This window comes from Falco rusticolus, chromosome 7, assembly GCF_015220075.1.
Source record: "Falco rusticolus isolate bFalRus1 chromosome 7, bFalRus1.pri, whole genome shotgun sequence".
Classification (NCBI taxonomy): Eukaryota; Metazoa; Chordata; class Aves; order Falconiformes; family Falconidae; genus Falco; species Falco rusticolus.
The window spans coordinates 70,953,345-70,970,576 of NC_051193.1; the positions used below are offsets into that span (position 1 = coordinate 70,953,345).

The 17,232-nt window shown below is 61.6% G+C and overlaps 2 protein-coding genes across 6 annotated transcripts in view; one reads left to right on the forward strand and one right to left on the reverse strand.

Moving 5' to 3' along the window:
* The window catches only part of LARGE2 (LARGE xylosyl- and glucuronyltransferase 2), a 27,998-nt gene continuing 10,766 nt past the window's right edge, over positions 1 to 17,232 (reverse strand). For 3 of the 5 annotated variants that reach the window (XM_037395392.1, XM_037395391.1, XM_037395393.1), the window contains 14 exons: positions 9,717 to 9,890; positions 9,161 to 9,417; positions 8,670 to 8,752; positions 8,271 to 8,394; positions 7,601 to 7,772; positions 7,341 to 7,445; positions 6,966 to 7,078; positions 6,725 to 6,850; positions 6,420 to 6,575; positions 6,149 to 6,312; positions 5,604 to 5,882; positions 5,121 to 5,267; positions 4,767 to 4,962; positions 1 to 4,665 (listed from right to left, as the gene is read on the reverse strand). In XM_037395392.1, the coding sequence (XP_037251289.1) occupies positions 4,468 to 4,665; positions 4,767 to 4,962; positions 5,121 to 5,267; positions 5,604 to 5,882; positions 6,149 to 6,312; positions 6,420 to 6,575; positions 6,725 to 6,850; positions 6,966 to 7,078; positions 7,341 to 7,445; positions 7,601 to 7,772; positions 8,271 to 8,394; positions 8,670 to 8,752; positions 9,161 to 9,417; positions 9,717 to 9,816 (2,220 nt within the window). In that variant the 5' untranslated portion in view covers positions 9,817 to 9,890 and the 3' untranslated portion in view covers positions 1 to 4,467. Of the gene's footprint in view, positions 4,666 to 4,766; positions 4,963 to 5,120; positions 5,268 to 5,603; positions 5,883 to 6,148; positions 6,313 to 6,419; positions 6,576 to 6,724; positions 6,851 to 6,965; positions 7,079 to 7,340; positions 7,446 to 7,600; positions 7,773 to 8,270; positions 8,395 to 8,669; positions 8,753 to 9,160; positions 9,418 to 9,716; positions 9,891 to 11,699; positions 11,786 to 17,232 lie in introns of those variants that run through there. The other 2 variants (XM_037395394.1, XM_037395395.1) reach the window with 2 other exon arrangements.
* PEX16 (peroxisomal biogenesis factor 16) overlaps positions 13,579 to 17,232 on the forward strand; it is a 20,897-nt gene continuing 17,243 nt past the window's right edge. The window contains exon 1 of the mRNA XM_037395135.1: positions 13,579 to 13,634. Within this exon, the coding sequence (XP_037251032.1) occupies positions 13,579 to 13,634 (56 nt within the window). The remainder of the gene's footprint in view (positions 13,635 to 17,232) is intronic.

The window sequence follows — 17,232 nt, forward strand, 5'->3', positions numbered from 1 at the left end:
CTTTTTTTCTTTTTTTCCTAAATTGATGCTGGCAAAAGTAGACCTCGACCAGTTCCTACCCCTTTGTCACCTACCCTGTTTTGTCCATGTTGTTGCAAAAGAAACAAAGGATCGTTGCCTCTGAGTTTTGAGAAAGCCCTTTTCTTAGCGAGCGCCCAGAATGGCCTTGGGGTCAGCTCCGGGGGGGCAGTGGGTGGGCACGGGGCAGCCCCAGCGCCGTGCCCAGTGGCCACCTTTGGCCTCGGGTCCCCTGCACAGAGGGCTGATCCTGCAGCAGAGCTGGGAAGATGCTGTGCACGTGTGAGCAAGGGCAGGGGTTCCTCTGCTCCTTACCCAGATCTTGGCCTCTCGGGTGGGGGCATGCCAAAATGGAGGGGGAGAGGGCACTTAAATAATTAAGAAAGCAAGCCCTCCATGCCTGGCGTTGCCCTCCGTAAAGCGGGTGCTGGCAGTTCTGACGCGGAGCTGGTTTCCTGGGCTGTGGGCAGTGGGAGCAGGCGCTGTTGGAGGAGGAGGCACAGTTGCGCCCAGTGCCGGCTGCGGCAGGAGGCTGCGAGTTTCTGCTTGTTCTGGGCTAACGTGTAATTTCTAATCATAGTCTCATGTTTCTTTAATTATCACTGGCATCAAAACGGTGTTTGACTCTGGAGCCAGGAGCAGCGTCTTACCCGTCAGTCAGCTCTCCCTTCCAGAAGGCACGTTGTCTCTGCGTCGTCCCTGATGCCACACGCAACAGGCGGCCGAGACCCTCCTTAAGGAGGACTTTTGCTGCCGCAGAAGCCGCCGTGGCTGGGGCAGGGTCCTGGCAGCCCCACACAACCGCAGCCAGCAGGCAGTCGTGGCCCACCAGCCGCTTCGCTCCAGCTGCAGCTGCGGGGCCCCCCAGGACCCTCTTACACGGGCGGAGGTGTCTGGCCGCCTCTGTAGTCCCACAGAAGCGAAGTGCAGGTCGCAAAACTTCATTAAGTGAAGATGGAGCGAGGTCCCAGGGGCCGGAGGCTGCCAGCACCGCCTGCTCGGGCTGCTGCGGAGGAAGGAGCCCACTTTGCTGCGCAGGGAGGGCGCTGAGCCGCTGCTTGCCTGGGTGCTCCGGCCCAGCAGCAGGGTGGCTTCCCATGCGGTGCTTTGTCTTTCGGGGCCGAGTGGCTCTAACCTGCAACCACCCACCACGTCGTCCACAGCCGAGGGCAGGTGGGTTTGTGAAGGTTTGTGAAGGCGGCTCTGCTTGTATAGAGAAAATACTCGGGCCTCGATCGTGGCTTCGCATTCCTGCGATGGCAGTGGCACCACCTCGGTAGGTGTGTTGATACCACCGCCCCGCCGGTGCGCCCCGTCCCCCACCCCAGCATTTCACCCTAGACCAAGCCATACAGCAGGAGTCCTGGCGTGGGGATGACCAGGAGCTGATGCTGCGGGTGCCACGGCGGAGCGCGGTCCCTCCCCAGCCCGCCCGACGTCTCCAGGTGCTTTTGGTGACCAGCACCACGGGCCTGGCGCTGCAACGGGACGGGACGGGGGGTGACAGCTTCTCCCCCAGCTGGGTTTCCCTGTGGTGAAGCACTGGGTCTGCTCTCCGTGGGCCGGTGCCACCTATGGTGTCCCTCTCCCCGCCCCGACCTCCATCCGTGCAGGCCCTGGTGTAAAATGCCCTTTGTGACTGGCACTGCTCTGTTGTCACAGAATCACATCAAGAGAACACTGACTCACGAGCTGGTTTGGGGTTTTAAAATATCTATTCTTTTTAGCCTGATGCTCATAGTGATCTGCAGTCTCTTTGCTGCCTTCAAGTCTCTTGTGGTTTCAGTTTTGGTACAAATGTGTTTAGATTTTAGCCAGTTAACAGGGGTGGTGGGGTGGTACAGAGCATCTGATCAATTTGTATTTATTTATTTTAACATTTTACTAAATAAAACAGAATAAAACCTCACGTCTCCTTTAGCTGTATGTACCAGGCGGGGACAGTGGGTCCCGCAGGGGCTGGCAGGGTGCCCCCGGAAAGCCCCCAGCCCCAGGAGGGGTGGCTGAGCGTGGCTGTGCGTGATGGCTGTGGCACGCTGCGGCTCGAGGCTTTGCTTCCTTGGCAGGGAGAAGGGTGCTGCGTTAGTAGAAATGAATTTTAGCTCTAAAAGGGGTTGTGCTGGGTTAAAAGAAAAATTCCACGGGCTCTGGCTCCCTGGCTGCCTCCAGCTGACGCTGCCCGGCAGAGGGCACACGGAGACCAGCACCGAGCTGGGTTTACTCCAAGTACCCACACCCCTTGTGGGCACATTTTGGGCTAAGGACTGTCTAGGTTGGGAAGAAGTACCCGAAAATGATGGCACGCGGTCCTCCTGCTGTAGGCACAGCTGTACACCTTCCAAAAAAAACCCACAGAGCCAGCATTTTTGTAGCCACCTAGCCATCCCACAAACATGCCGGCACTGCTCCAGTGCCGCACCTCTAGCAAAGACAGGCTAAACGACTGTCTGGATCAGATCTAAACCCATCATGTCGCTAAGCGTGGCGGCGGCGCGATAGCGATGAGCTTTGACTCTATTTATTAAACAAGAGCTGCCTGCTGGGGACTGGCGGGGTGGAGCTGCGCCTGCTTCACAGCTATTAGCAATGTCTTCCCAGCCCTTTCCCAAATAAAGCCTCAACCACTTGCTCCTGGCATACTACTCGTCCTTCCCGCCCTGCAGAGGCCAGGCTGGCAGCCTGTCTGCCCTGAGCACCAGTTTTTATTCCCAACAGCCCTGTAAAGCCAAGGCTGTTCAGGCGGGAGCCCCGGTCAGCCCCGCTGCCGTGCCAGGAGCCGGCAGGCCTGCCACTTGGTGACACAGACAGTTCCTTTTGCCTGCTGTTGCTCCCTGCTCCCCAACCCTCCCGCTGTGCCAGCCAGAAAGGGAAAAAGCTCCAAAACGTGCCAGGCAGAGCAAGCCCAGTGATGCTTTTCCCCAGCTGAGGCTCAAGCTGCCCCTGCGTTGCTCTCCTCCCGCTGCCTTCCCTCCAGGGGACACGTGCAAGCTCACAGCAGAAAAAAATATTAATAACCAGGCAGTTGCTAACAAGGATGTGAAAAAGAATAAAAAATGCTTTAATTTAAAAATTAAATTAAAAAGAGAGAATAAGCAAGAGGCGCTTGTGCCCTTTCCATACCCCGCGCTTTGTATGGCTCCTCCTAGCCGCTCCCACCGTGGACGGAAAATTCTCACACCTGCACAGAGCTGGCCCTTGCAGCCCGGAGTAACACAAAGGAGAGAACAGCGGAGACTGCAGCAGCAACTAGCCCGGAGACCCTCCAGGGCCACCAGCAAAATCATCCAGGAGCAAGAAAGGATTAAAAAAAAAAACCCCATAACAACAAAAAAACCCCAAACCCCGACACCCTAACCATTTAATTTTTATGAGAAAAGTATTAAATAATTTAAATAGCGTGAGGAAAGCGATGCATCCTCTGTGCTCCAGTGTGTGATAGCGGTGGAACAGTGCCCGGCCAAGCTGCTCTGGGCCCGGGGATCCCGCCACAGCGCTCAGCTACCGTCTTGTCCAGTGTCAACCACATCCCTGATTGTCGATGGCAATGTCTGCACTGCCAAGAGCTGGTGGGGAGCAGGGTGGTCCCCTGTCAGGAATTTCTCCAAGCACGTGCTGGCCCACAAAGCTGCCATTTTGCCCGTGGCAGCGGTTTGCAGCCCTGCCCCGCGGGGCAATGCCAGCCCCTGCCATGGCTGCTGCCAGCTGGGAGGCACCAGCCCGTTCCGGGAGCTCGCCACTGGGGCCAGCAGCCAGCCTGTCCTGCTCCAGCGGCTCGTCCTGCTCTGGGGGACTCCCACAGCACCAGTACTGGGGCAGCTCCGCTGGCGGCTTTGCACCCATACAGATGGGGAGTAACAATACCTTGCCCTGTTAACCAGCCAGCCTTGATCGGGGCTTCAGCCAGGTCTCCGCAGCTCCCAGTACTCCCTGGCCCCAACTCCCAGCGGCTTTCTCGGAGCCCACTCCACGCAGGACCCACAGGATGCTCTGCAGCCTCACCTCCCACTCCCCAAGGCGCTGGAGGGGTGTGGGGAGGACTGGGACCTGGGGCCACCGAGCAGAGGCAGAGCAGGGCAAGGTACAGCTCCCAGAGCTCTCCAGCTGCCAGGCTCAGGGAGGTGAGCGAAGGAAGGCTGAGAATCCACATCTGCTAAAACAGGGGAGGGAGGAGACCCGGCCCCCGGCCCGGGGAGGTTCCCCTGTACCGCAGTTAGGCTGCTGTTCCGAAAAAACCTTTGGCCACGCCGCAGCAGCTGGCCTGCAGGCACTGGCTGCTCTCGCGGCTGGCGTCTTCCATCCTATCTACGGGCATCCCTTTGCCGGGCTGGAGAGGCTGCGCTGCCAGCTTGGATCCCCGGGGCCAGGCTGCGGCGGTGGGCCGGGGCAGGAGGGGCCCTGAGCCCCCTCTCCAGCGCACTGCTAGCACCCCGTGCCCACTGCACCCAGGCGTCAGAGGCTCCTCTCGGCGGTGAGGTATTTGAGTGCGGCAGCCCCGTACCGCCGCGACAGGTCCTGGTGGAACTCCTCCCGCAGCGTCTGGAGGCAGCCCCGGTACCCTGCGCTCAGGCGGAACTTGGAGATGTCAAAGCTGGGGGCGTGGGGCATGTGGATCATGAAGGCGTTGGGCAGGACCAGCAGCTCATACTCCTGGGGGCAGAGCGGCAGCCCTCACCATCAGCATCGGCTCGGCGGTGCCGGCATGGCACTGCCCAGCAGCTCCACGGGGCCCGGAGCAGCCCCTTACCCACCTGCGCATCCAGCTCCATGATGTGGGACACCTTGTTCCAGCCGAAGCCCACGAACCTCTGGTCATACTTGGGGCAGTCTCGCCTCACTACAACGTAAGGCTCGAAGTCCGGCTGCCACGCCACACGGTACGGCACGGTGGCCGTCCGCCACTTGGCGTAGTCAGTTGGGGCATGGCCTTTTGGCCACACGTGGTACCTGCGGGGAGCGACGGAAATGGGAGAGCCGGGAGAGGCAGAGGATGCAGGGCGGTCCTCTGAGCCGGCTGCCCCGCAGCCCCGAGGCACAAGGGTACAAAACTGGCTTCTGCCGGGCGTGACGGCCCCGTTGGATGGTGGGGCAGCTCCGGTTCCTACCTGAAGGTGTAGAGGGATCCCATGTCCAGCATGGAGAGCAGCTCTGCTTTGGATTTGGGGAAGGTCAGGCGATAGTGCAAGGTCTCAAAAGCCGGCACGATGAGAGCTGCCTTCCTCTGGGGCAGCTCCAGCTGCTGGATGGAGTTCCTAGGGTGGTAAGAAGGGTGTGAGGTCCCCTCAGCTGTGAGCCACGGCCACAGCACCCCTTCCTCAGCCCTACCAGCCTGCCCGCCGCTCTGGAAGGGCATTAATTGGTTTTGGACACTTTGGAGTGGTGCCATGCAGGGGCAGGAGGAACTGGGCACCCCTCACAGCTCCTTCCTCACCCGGTGGCATCTGACAAAAGCAAGGCCAGGATCCCAAGGCTGAACACAAAGGAAACAGCTTCTGCACGTTGAAAACTGCTGCCCCGAGGTGTTTCCTGCAAACCCTGGTGCTGGGCAGCCTGGCAGGCTGAGCGAGAGCGGCTGGAGAGAGCCTCACCTGAGGTAATCGTAGAGGCCGTACATAGGCAAGAAGTCAATGTCCGTCAGAAAGACATACGGTGTCTGCGTGTTGGCCAAGGCCACATTGCGCAGCAGGTTGATGGGGTAGAACTGCCCCTCCTTGTAGACGATGTGGTAGGCGACGTTGCGGCGGGCGCTCAGCACCTCCGAGGCCTGGGCGTAGCGCAGGAACTGCTGAGCCTCCGCATCCGACATGTACAGCGCCAGGCTGATGGGGCCTGCCCAGTGCTTGCAGATGGCCTCCAGCATCTGTAACCTGTGAAGCAGCAGGCACTGCGTGAGCTTGGCACATCGGCCAAGCTCAGAACAGGGTGCCTGCCCGTGAGCTGCACACACCAGCCGAGCCCAGCGCAGGGGGCAGTGGGAGGAACGCTCCTAGCCTGGCGTCTTGCTCCCCACTGCAAAGTGCTGGTGTGAGGGTGAGGAACCCGTATTTCAAGATCCCTGGTAGCTCCCAAGCTGCGGAGCCTCCCCAGGGGAGCGGAGGCAGGATCCGACCTCCCACCACCCCAGCAGCAATACCTGTCCATGGAGAGCTGGGCCACAAGGGTGACATCGGTGGGGCCAGGAAGGGCCAGGAACTCGTACTGCAGGAAGAAGAGGTGGATGCGGTGCTGCGTGAGGTGCTGCTGGCGGAAATCGTAGCAGGGATCGTCCTCGTCCAACTCCTCCAGTGCCTGCTGCAGCTGCAACGCCACGAAGGTGAGGGAGAGCAGGAGCCCCACGGGGCGGCTGCGTGGGGTCTCTGCCCACCACATGCTCTGGGGCTGGGGACAGTCACAGCCGCCCTCACCTGGTCGCTGGGGGGGCTGGGGAGGCTGGCACAGCCAAAGAGCTCCCGGCGCAGCAGGTTCCCATCGTACTCCAGGAAGGTCAGGTAGAGGTTGCGGAAGAACTCCACGTGCTTGTTCTTCACGCGCAGCTTCTTGGGCGAGTTCCAGTGGATCACCTGAGGGCAGCGGCACGTCACCCCACGGAGGGGAAGTCAGCAGCACCCGACACTTCCCCCAAGCCCCCAGACCCCTTGCTGACTCCTCCAGCGCACGTGCCGTCTGTCTGGCCCTCCCCAGGCTCAAAGGCAGCAAACCCAGCACCCACCTTGAGATCCGAGAGCTCGGTGTAGCACTGCTCCGAGCGGGTGTGATCGGAGAGCTGCACGTTCCAGAAGCAGGGGAGCCGGTACACCAGGGCCGGGTTCTGCTTGATCACCGCGTTAAAGATGTCCTAGGAGAGAGAAAGGCGAGTACAGAGGCAGATGAGGAGGACGGCACAGCCCTGCCACGCCAGCAGCGCTACGGGAACACAGCAGGGCTGACCGCCCTGGAGAAGGGACCGTTACCTGGTCGGCCAGCGAGGTGGAGAGCATGCTCATGAGCTCCCGCTCCGCCGTCAGCCGCCACATCTGCTCCCAGCCCAGGCGACGAAGGCGGTCCAGAAGGAGCAGGATCACCCCTGGGTGCCAGGCAGGAGGCCACTGGGTCACCGAGGGAGCACCCAGCCATTACAGAGCTAGAGCACAGCAGCCTGCATGCCTTCAGTCCCTGGGACACGCCACTTCCCTGCGCCCACCCATACAACCCCAGGACGCTGTAGCAGCCCCCTCGTGCTCACCAGACTCTCCTGCCTCACCTCAGCCATCCCCCGCCTCCCCGTGCCCAGCTGGATGCAGAGCCCTGAGCTGGATGCAGAGCCCACCCCGGCAGCCCACACTCACCCGTGTTGAAGCCACGTCCCAGGGCCGGCCACGGTTTGTGGTTTTTCCACAGGTTGCCCAAATACCAGTCGCTTTGGTTCTCCACCAGCCCAATCACCTGCTTGTCTGTGGAAACAGATGGACAAGGACGCAGCCTGTCTTGCTGTAGGTTCAGAGGGCCCGAGCAAACCCGCCGCGTCGGTGCTGCGGCAGATGGGGACTGCCACCCTAAGCCCAGCACCCAGGGACTAGCCAGGGCCCCAGGGGCACCCTGTCCTCACCAGAAAACTTCCCAAAGACGGCCCAGAGCTCGGCGATGTCGGTGGCGAAGGTGATGTCGGTGTCCAAGACGATGACCTTGGATAGGTTGGAGGGCAGTGCCTTGGTAAGCGTCAGCTTCATCAGCCCGTAGATGCCGGAGTAGTGCTTGTTGGGGATCCAGGACACCTCCGGCTGCAAGGCAACACGGATCAGGGCTGGGCACAGCCACGCCCTCCCCTGCCCGCGCAGGACGGCCACGTGTGCCCAGTGCCCCATGCAGAGGAGCAGCGCACCTGAGCTGTGCAGCCAGCCAAGGCTGGAGCATCGCCCCCAGCTGTGTCACCAGCAGCCACACACCTTGCCCCGGGCCCTTCAGGTGCTCACTGGCTGCACCCACCTCCTTCTCCTTTGCTCTCACCCTGGCCTGGCTCTTCCTCAAGCCACCAGAACCTCTACCTGGACCCCAGTGTTTCAGTGGGGGACCCAGCTCGCTGCAGAGGCAGCACTACCCCAGGGGCCTCCCCATCCCTCCAGCACCAGCCCTGTGCCCCCTTCTCAGCCAGACCAGCAGCAAGTCCAGGAAAGGGAGCAGGGGAGTGAAGGACCTGCAGGAAAAGTTAATATCCCCCCCTCCCCCTTGTCCCTCTGAGCACTGGGCTGGGACACAACAAAGAGGCTGCAAGTGCCTGCCTTCAAGTCATCGGCGTTGTAGAAGCTGACGTGGACGGAGGGCACCATCCAGGACTGGAAGAGCATCTGGAGGATTCGGTGGGCCACGGAGTCCGTGATGAAGTGGAAGTGGAGGGGGTTTTTCCTGCCAAGGGCAAGCGCAGCAGCACTCAGCACCACAGCGGAAGCAAGAAGACATGGGCCCCATCCCTCCCAGCCCTGCCAGGGGCTAAGGGGGAGATGGAGAAAAATCAGCCATCTGGGGGAAACAAATCCCCCTCTGGCCCCCTAAGCAGTGGCACAGGGGCTAGATAGAGGCCCCAGAGCCCCTCTCCTGCATCACTGCCCCCCCTGCAGCATGTGGCAGCTCATCTGGGAACCCCAAACCAGTGGGCTTCTGGCACAGCACCTCCCTGTTACCTGTGGAAGAGGATGGATTTCACCAGGGTGACCACATCCCGGCTCGCGTTGTGCCCGGCGCACACAATCGCAATGTGCAGGAGCTGCCCAGAGACAAACGGCACCTTTTTGAGACTGGACACCCCCCTCCTTGCAGGTGCCTGTCAGCTCCTCCCTGGGGCCGTGCTACGGGAAGAGACTCCATAACCCAGCCCCTCCCCTGGGGAAGGAGCCCCACAAGGAGATAGGAGTCCCTTGGCTTGCGAGGGAGGATAGGAGTCTGGCTGCCGCTCCTCCTGTCTGGCTTCCCTCTCTAGAGAAGTCAGACGCCCTCACCCACCGACTGTGGCCCGTTGAGCACCATGGAGAGCCAGGATGAGGCCCCAGCACAGCCAGAGCATAGGGCGAGCTGTGCCAGGTGGATTGCACATACATCCACGCTCAGCCAGGGTCCCAGCCTCCCACCCGACATCCCCTATCCACCATGCCACCGTGCCGGTGCCACCACCCACCTCACACTTGTGCACCGTCCGCTGCTTGGGGCAGGCCGTGCGGTTGCTCCTCTCACCCCCGTGGGGGTCCCCATCCTCGGCAGAGGTCCCCCACTGCGGGCTGCCATCGCTGCCTTCCGCCTGCGCCTGGCCGAGCTGCAGACGGAGCTGCTCGTTCTCCTCCTCCACCCTGCGCACCCGCGAGGCCAGCGCCTCCCGCTCCACGTCCCGGGTCGGCTGCTCGCCCAGGCAGGGCGGCAGCAGGAGGAAGCGGCCATCTGCAGGAGACAGGGGGCATGCGATGGGTACGGCAAGGCAAAGCCCAGCCGCGAGGGACAGGGTGTGGATGGCGGGGCAGACCCCGGCTGAGAGGTCCTGGTACATCCCACATGTGCCCAGCCAACGTCACAGCTCTGCTCCCCTGATCCCCAGGGATGCCCCTGGAAACGCAGAGCTCAGATATACCTGCAGCGACTCGCACGGCTAGAGAGCAACCATCCCAGGCCCCAGCCCCCCCTGCCCACCCTCTGTTGCAGACTGTTCCTTGATCTGAGGAGGAAGAGAAGGACCCACTCACATTCGAGGCTGCCCACGAAGAGGTAGAGCCAGGAGAGGAGGATGGCCAGGGTCACCGTGGCGAGCAGCAGCTTCAGCTTCATGCGCCAGGAGCGCAACATGGTGTGGTGGCGGGACACGGGCGGCGAGGATCAGGTGGGCAGCCCGAGCCCGGCTGGCCCCGGCATCCTAGAGCCTGCGAGGGGCAGAGGAGCAGAGAGAGGTGTTAGCAGCAGCCCTGCAGCTCCAAGTGCCTCGACAGCCCCCGGTTCCTGCTCCCTCCAGGACACTGTCTGGGCAAGTGCAGCAGCGAGACGGCCACCCTTCACCTCTCCAGCGCCGTTCACCTCTCCAGCGACAGCCTCTCCCAGCCAGCACCCTCCCAGTCCCCCTGTGCTGGGGCACCCAGACCTCCCCTGGGCTTGCCCTGCCACGGCCACACAGCCCTCGGGGGGAGGACCTCAGACATGGGAGGAGGGAAGGAGTCCCCCAGGCGATCTCACTCCAGCTCGGGTCCGTCCCACAGGTGAAGGGGCAAGAAGGGCAGGCGCCCAGGGGGGGAGAGGCTGTGCCGGCGAGGTGTGCCCGAGCTGGGTGGCCGGTCACGCGGTGGTTAATGAGCCTGCCCTTGGGAGGGAGCGCAGGTACCTGGGTCTGCAGACGCCTCCCCCTGCTGTGTGGCGAAGTTTGGTGGAAAAACCCCAAACGCTTAGGTGAAACTCACTTCCCGGCACTGCTGACTCAACGGGGCATGCCGAGGGGCTCCCCCAGCCCTGCCAGCCGTGCGGGCTGTGCTGCTTCCATTCCTCCCCCAGCAGGCAGAGCACCCTGCTCCCCACCTCGCTCCTGCGCCCAGGCCCATCACGGGGACAGAAAGATGCCCGGGGCAGACAAAGACCCCACAAAGCAAAGGCACACCAACCTCCTCCCACCTCGCTCCGCACCTCTGCCTGCCTGCTGCAGCGAGACTGAGCCCCTGCCCTCAGTGCAACATCTGGAGGCTTAACAAAAGCTGCCGTAGAGATGAATGGGCCGGATTAGGGGCTGCTCACCCCTGCACACACCCTGCTGGAGCCCCCATTGATGTGCAGATGCCCATGGGGCCACCAGCGCCTGGGGGTTGGAACAGGCAGCCTGGGAGGACATCACCCCGAGCAGCCCCTGGGGCCGGGGTGCAAGTCCCGGCGGGTGGGTGGCAAGTTGGCCAGGAGCGAGGGGGAGGCAGCAGCAAGGGGCTCGAGCCCTGCAAGGGCTGGGGCAAGGCCAGCCCCAGGGAGCACAGCCACGCTAACCACTGGGGGATGCCGCCAAGCCCCCGCGGCAGCGGGCACGGCCCCCCAGGGCTGCGCTCCTTTTCCTGCCGGCACCTCGAGCAGGGCCAGCCATGGCCTCGCTCTTCCACTCCACAGAGCGGGCCAAGCGCCGGCGTGGCGGGGAAGAGGGAAGCTGATGCACGGAGCACAGCAGGCCCAGGCACCCCTTCTCCCAGCCACGGCCAGGAGCTGGGCTGGGCCTGGCGAAGTCTCTGCGCGCTGTTGCCAGCCTGTCTGCCACCCCACAAGCTGATCCCCACCCCTCCTGCCTGGGCACCCCCCAAACTGTGTGCCGAGCTGGCAGCAGGAGAGGCAGGATGAGGGAGGTCAGCCGGCACGGAGCAGCCTGGGAAGTGGAGGGATGGGAAAGGGACTTTAGCACGTATGAAGGCAAGAGAAGAGGAGGTGGTGGTGGCACACAGCAGCACCCCTCGTGCTCCTGCTTGCCCCCGTGGCCCCTCTGGGGGGGGGTCTCACTGCAGGAACGGCACTCCGTCCCCAGTCTGCACGTGAGCACGCTACTGGGGCGGCAATTTTGGGGGACAGGATGGGACCAGCAGCAGGTCAGTTGCCAAAGAGCCTTCCGGAGGCACCCAAAGACTCCATCCATCCCCCCCATAGCACCACCACCCCTCCTGCATTGCCTTCTCCCCGCCTTCACCTTCCTGCCCCCCAGAAGCTGGTTTCCTTACCTGCCTTTCCCCTTCTCCTCCTGCCCAGCCGCCGGCAGCCGCTGCTCCCTCCGGGGCTGCCTTACCCGTCCTCCCTTCACTCCTCCCTTTCAGATCTGACACTTCCCCCCTCTCCTCCCCGCTCTCAAACCCAAGCTCCCCCCGCACCGGCCCCCCTTTCGCAGGAAGAAAGAACAAACAAAACAAGAGATTAAATTCGCTTTCTGCTCAAGAGCCCCCAGCGCCAGGGGCACGGAGTTGCCCAAAGTAAGTCGGGAGGAATCCGCCCGCCCTCGGCCCCCTTCCCACTCCCGGGCCTCAGATCCCCTCTGCTGCGATTCGGGAAGCATCAGGATTATTTAGCCCCTACCCAGCACCTGCCTCCTGCCTTCTTGGGGCAGGTGCAAGAGGCTTTGCCTACACCGAGAGATACCCTGGGCGGGGAGGGGGCTTTGGATGGTAGCAGAGCCCACCCCATCTCCCCTCGGCTGGCAGAAAGGGGCTGCATGGCCAGCCCAGGACGCAGGCATGGCAAGGGGGCCGGGGGCAGTCCTTGCTACGCAGAGAGAAGAGGTATTGACTGCTGCCTGAACGCTTGGACAGGGTGCAAATGCCACCGTAGGTTTTAAAAAGAAAGAAAAGGTGCCCCCACCATCGCCCAGGCTTGCTCCGGACCCACCAGCCCAGGAAAGCAGGGCTCCCCAAAGGAGTGCAGCGTCCCCCAGACCTGTCCAGCACGCTGGGAGCCAGCAGGATGGCAGCGGGAGGAGTGGGAGGCCAGGGCCGGGAATGCTAACTATGCAGAGACAGCCTCTACCTGCAGCTCCCCCCACGCCTGGCCCCAGGGCTGGGGAAGGCAGCAGGCTCCTGCCCAGGGCCCGAGCGTGCCCTCCTGCCCGCCCTGCCCTTGGAGGGAGCCTGCTGCAGGATCCCTGGAGAAGGCAGGGTGTGCTGGGAGGAGACCACCACCGGCAACAGGCAAAGGGATTAGGATGCAAACTGCCTGCATAGCAATTTAGATGAAATGTAAATTGCCCCCCACGCCATAACCCAAGGGAGAGCTGTGGCAGCAGGCCCTGGCCTGCCTCGAGAAGGCAGAGCAGCACCTGCAAAGGCAGCAGCCTCTGAGCCCCAGGGCAGGGGAGGCTGGGTCTCCACCCAGGCAGCACTGAAATCACTGCCCTGGGAGATGCATTTACCTCCCGCTCAGGCAGCTCTTGCTAGTCCTTGCAGAGCCCCGGTTACAACAGGCAATTGCTCCTCGGCAGCACTTTTCTGCCCAGCCCAGCCCCAGCAGGGAGAGGAAACCGGGGCTGCCCCACTGCTCCCTTGGGCCAGCAGCTCCCCAGAGCTGGAGCCCTTTGCTCCCCTGCCTGGCCCAGGGGCACGTGGAGCTCAGCCCCCAACACTGACCCATCCCTGCCCAGCAGTATCCATCACCTAACAAGTGCTCCAGCTCAGGCGTTCAGGGCTTACCCACGCTCCTGGGAGAAGCCCAGACCTGCCAACAGCACCGCTCCAGGGGAGGAAAGCACCTCTTGCTCCGGCTGGCCACCGCCGCCTCTCCACACGCTTTTCCTGGCTTTCCCAGTCTTGCTCGTTCCTGCAAGCGAGGGCCCAGCTCCAGGCCCAGAGCGGTGAGACCCAGCCAAGCCCTCGCCAGCAGCGGCAGGAGCAAGCGGGCTGCTGGGGAGGCCAGGCCAGGCAGAGGCCTTTTAGGATGTTTATGGCAGCTGGGGAGGAGATGGCAAGCAGGAAGGTAGCCACACAGCCTCTCCTCCCCCATGACACGTTAAAGGCACAGCAAGCAGAGCGCAAGGCTGGAAGCGGCTCCCAGGCAAGAGGCGCGGCGGGTACCGGCAGCCGTGGCACCGAACACAGCCCTCCTGGCCCGCCCGCCATGGCTCAGCGCCGCCGCCCGCACCCCTCGCTCGCGCCAGACAAGCGCAGCCGGCAGTAAGACGAGAGGTTTCCCAATAGCGCCGGCTTCCAACCTCAGCGCAAGGGTGTGGGGCAGAAGTGCTGTTCACAGCAAGTTATCCTCCCTCTCCCATGTCCTCCCCGGGAGCGGGGCAGCTCCCGCTTTGGTGGGGAGTGGGGATGTGGCAAACGGGACAGAAAAAGGCACCCGTGGCCCCCGTCTCACTGGGAGAGGCTGATGGCAGATCCCAGGGAAAAGGCAGGCAGGACACTGGTCTCACCTCATGCCCGGACACCCCTGCCTCCAGGGCTGACCAGGCGATAGCCAGGGGAGCGGGAGAGCGGGGCCAGCCGAGCCAGGCAGCTGCACAAACGCCAGCTGCGTGCTCACTCCAACCCCGAGGCGTGGGCAGGAGCCCGAGGCTGGCTGCCCCCCCCCTCCCGTGCACAAGCAGCCCTCGCTCCCAGGACGGGGCACCCACCTTGCTTGCCCCAGGGTGCCCCCCGAGAGCTGCCCGTGTGCTGGCACTCTGCTCCTCCAAGATCCCTTCTTTTTTGTAGGAGCGTGGCTCAGCCCAACCGGCCTTCACTCTCCCTGCCTCAGTGACTATCAGGGGAGCAGTTAATGTTTAAGGAGCGCTGAGTGCTGGCAGCGGGAGCTTTCCCACCGCAGCAGCGTGTCTCCTCCAGCCCTACAAGCGCAGAGGCGAGCAGCCTGTTTTCCCACAGCACCACAGCTGGCAGCAAGGCCCATGCATGGCAGGGTGGACATCTTAGCCTGTTGCTCCTCCTAGAGCTACTCTGCATCTGCAGAAGGGATGCAGAGGCACAGCAAGGCTGTCCGTGGGTCACTGAACAGCAGCCCTGAGGGGCACAAGAACAGCCCTAGGCTTGCTGTCCCTCTACTGTCACACACATCCACCCACCCACAGGCATTAACAAGCGAAGAGGTGGCCTAGCTGTTCCCAGGGCAGCCAAGAGAGGAGTCATTTTGCAAAGCCACACTGCCTTACCTCACCGTAGGCAACGGAAACCGCAAATCCTTCTCCCAGGTCCCAGTTTTGGAGCTGGGAGAGCAGCAACAGTTTAGCTGACCTGCTCAGACTGCCTCAGTAGGAGCACAACACAGCAGCTTCCCAGGCTCACAGGAGGTGAGAAAGGGCCCGACAGCCGCGGCAAGAGCTGCGCAGCAAGACTGGCAACTGAGAAGAGGCACCATGCTTTGAAGAGAAGCAACTGGGGACAATCTCCTTTGGCTCTTACGAAGAGATGGGAGGGGACAAGCTGGCCCCTCATTCAGCAGGTCACCTTTACAGCATGTACCGCAGCACCCATCTGTCAAAGTGCCTTACAATTTGGGGTCACCTCCCCATCCCCCTCCTCCCCATGGCTGAAATGCTGCTACTTGAGGGGGGCTGTGCCAGCCAGTGGATACCACACAGAGCGGGGCAGCTGCAGGAATTTACAGAGGCGGAATGGAATTTGGCCAAGAGAGCAGGATTAAAACCCCATGCTCCGGATTACCACGCTGTCCGTCCCTCCCTCCCCAGTCTTATGATAAGCAAAACTTAAGTGAGAATTTCACCTTCGTATCTCCCCGGAAAGAGCAACCCATGGCAAAACGGCCACCATATTCTACAGATGGGATTGAGCAGTGGCCACAGTCGGACACCAACACATGAGCTGTAAAAGAACACGTCCCCAGCTCTCCACTGCCCCCACCACCACCAAGCTGCAGATGAAGTCCCAGAAAGATGAAGATCTTCCTGGGACAGCAGTCAGCTGTGCCTCAGTTACAGCTCATTCTCATCTGCATCAACCTTTCCCCAGGCCCGTAAGATTATCACCACACACAGTCCTGCTGCTCTAAGAGTTCAGCTTTTTTGTTCTGCAAAGGTCACACTGAAAAGCTAACTTCTCTGACAGAGGCATAGCACTTGGGGAAGAGGAGCTAACAGTCTCTGAAGGGTGTTAGCTGAAGCTCTGAGCTTGGCTGAAGCAGGGACTTTCATCACCAGACTCTCCTTGTCTCCAGACAAGCAAGTTCAGGCTGGGTCTGACACAGGAACACACTTCACTGCTTACCTCTCCATGTCTGAAACCCCAGGAATGCATCAGGGAGTAATTCCTCTTGGCAGGGACTCCAGTCACAAGGCCCTGCTAGACAGTCGGCTTTTGCAGAGCATCACGGCAGCCAGTCTCCCTGCCCGCCACCAGCCACTGGGTTCAGCTGCCCAGCAAAGCCCCAGCTGGAGAGAGGGCTGTGCAGGGCACTTGTGGGGAGCCGCTGCCACCGCAGAGCGCACAAGTGTTGCGTAGGAGGTTTAAGTCTACCAGACATCCTGCAACGCTTACCAGTTGGGCAGCTGCAGTTTGCCACAGCTCTCAGACAAGGCAAGAGGGGGCCACCCACCCAGCACCATGGTCCCGAAGTGCTCGCAATCCTGTTCGGCCCAGGAAGAAGCTGCAAGGATCCAGCTGGCAACAGCCTTCAACCATGTCTGTGGGGACAGCAGGGCAGCAGAAAGCTGTCTTGCACCCCTCTGCCTATGCTACATTCGTCCCTCAGTGCAGCACCAGACCAGCAGTATAGACCCTGAAAGCTTGTGTGTGAGCAGAGCTGCAGGACACCGGACACCCTGCCCAGGACACCCACCCAGACATGCCAACATCACCAGCTGAGTCTCACCCCAGGCTACAAGTAAGGATCACCTCTCAGGGACCAAACTATAACTCTCAACCAAGTCAACCCCTGCTGGCAAGAAGCCCCTCACTCAAGGGCTGCCCAACCCTCGAGCATGGCTCTGCAGCAGACCACCTTACCCCAGCACTCAGCCAGCCCTATGCCCGCAGCGCCAGGCTCAGGGCGAGGGAGCACCCTGCATGTCCATACCCATCGTGGTTTTCCTACCCAGCCCATTTCCCGCACAGCCCAGTGGGATACACCAGCCCCACAGCCCGCAAACTGGCACCTGGAGGTGACCCCCAGAGCCTCCTCCTGCTGTGAGACCCTGCCAATGTGCTGCTGAGACCCTCAACAAGCTCACAGAGGAGATACCTGCTCAACACACTGCTCCCAGCTTTACCTCCCTGGTCTGCAAGGTGCTTGATGCCAAGAGGATACTCGGCAGGTGAAACAGCAATGCCGATTGGCCTTTTTCTGGGTCTGATGGAGCACGCTGCTGGAGCGCATCCAAGGAAGGGCAATGAAGCTGGGGAAGGGGCTGGAGCACAAGTCTTATGAGGAGTAGCTGAGGGTTGTTTAGCCTGGAGATGAGGAAGCTTGGGGGGGGATCTTCTCACTCTCTACAACTACCTGAAAGGAGGTTGTAGGCACATGGGGGTTAGTCTCTTCTCGCAAACAAGGAGTGACAGAATGAGAGGAAATGGCTTCAAGTTGCACCAGGGGAGGTTTAGATTGTATATTAGGAACAATTTCTTCACAGAAAGGGTGGTCAGGCACTGGGACAGGCTGCGCAGGGATGTGGTGGCCATCACCAGCCTTGGAAGCACTCAAAAAATGCACAGCTGCGGTGCTTAGGGACATGGGTTAGTGGTGGGCTTGGCAGTGCTGGGGTAACGGTTGGACTTCATGATTTTGAAGGTCTTTTCCAACCAAAATGATTCTGATGCT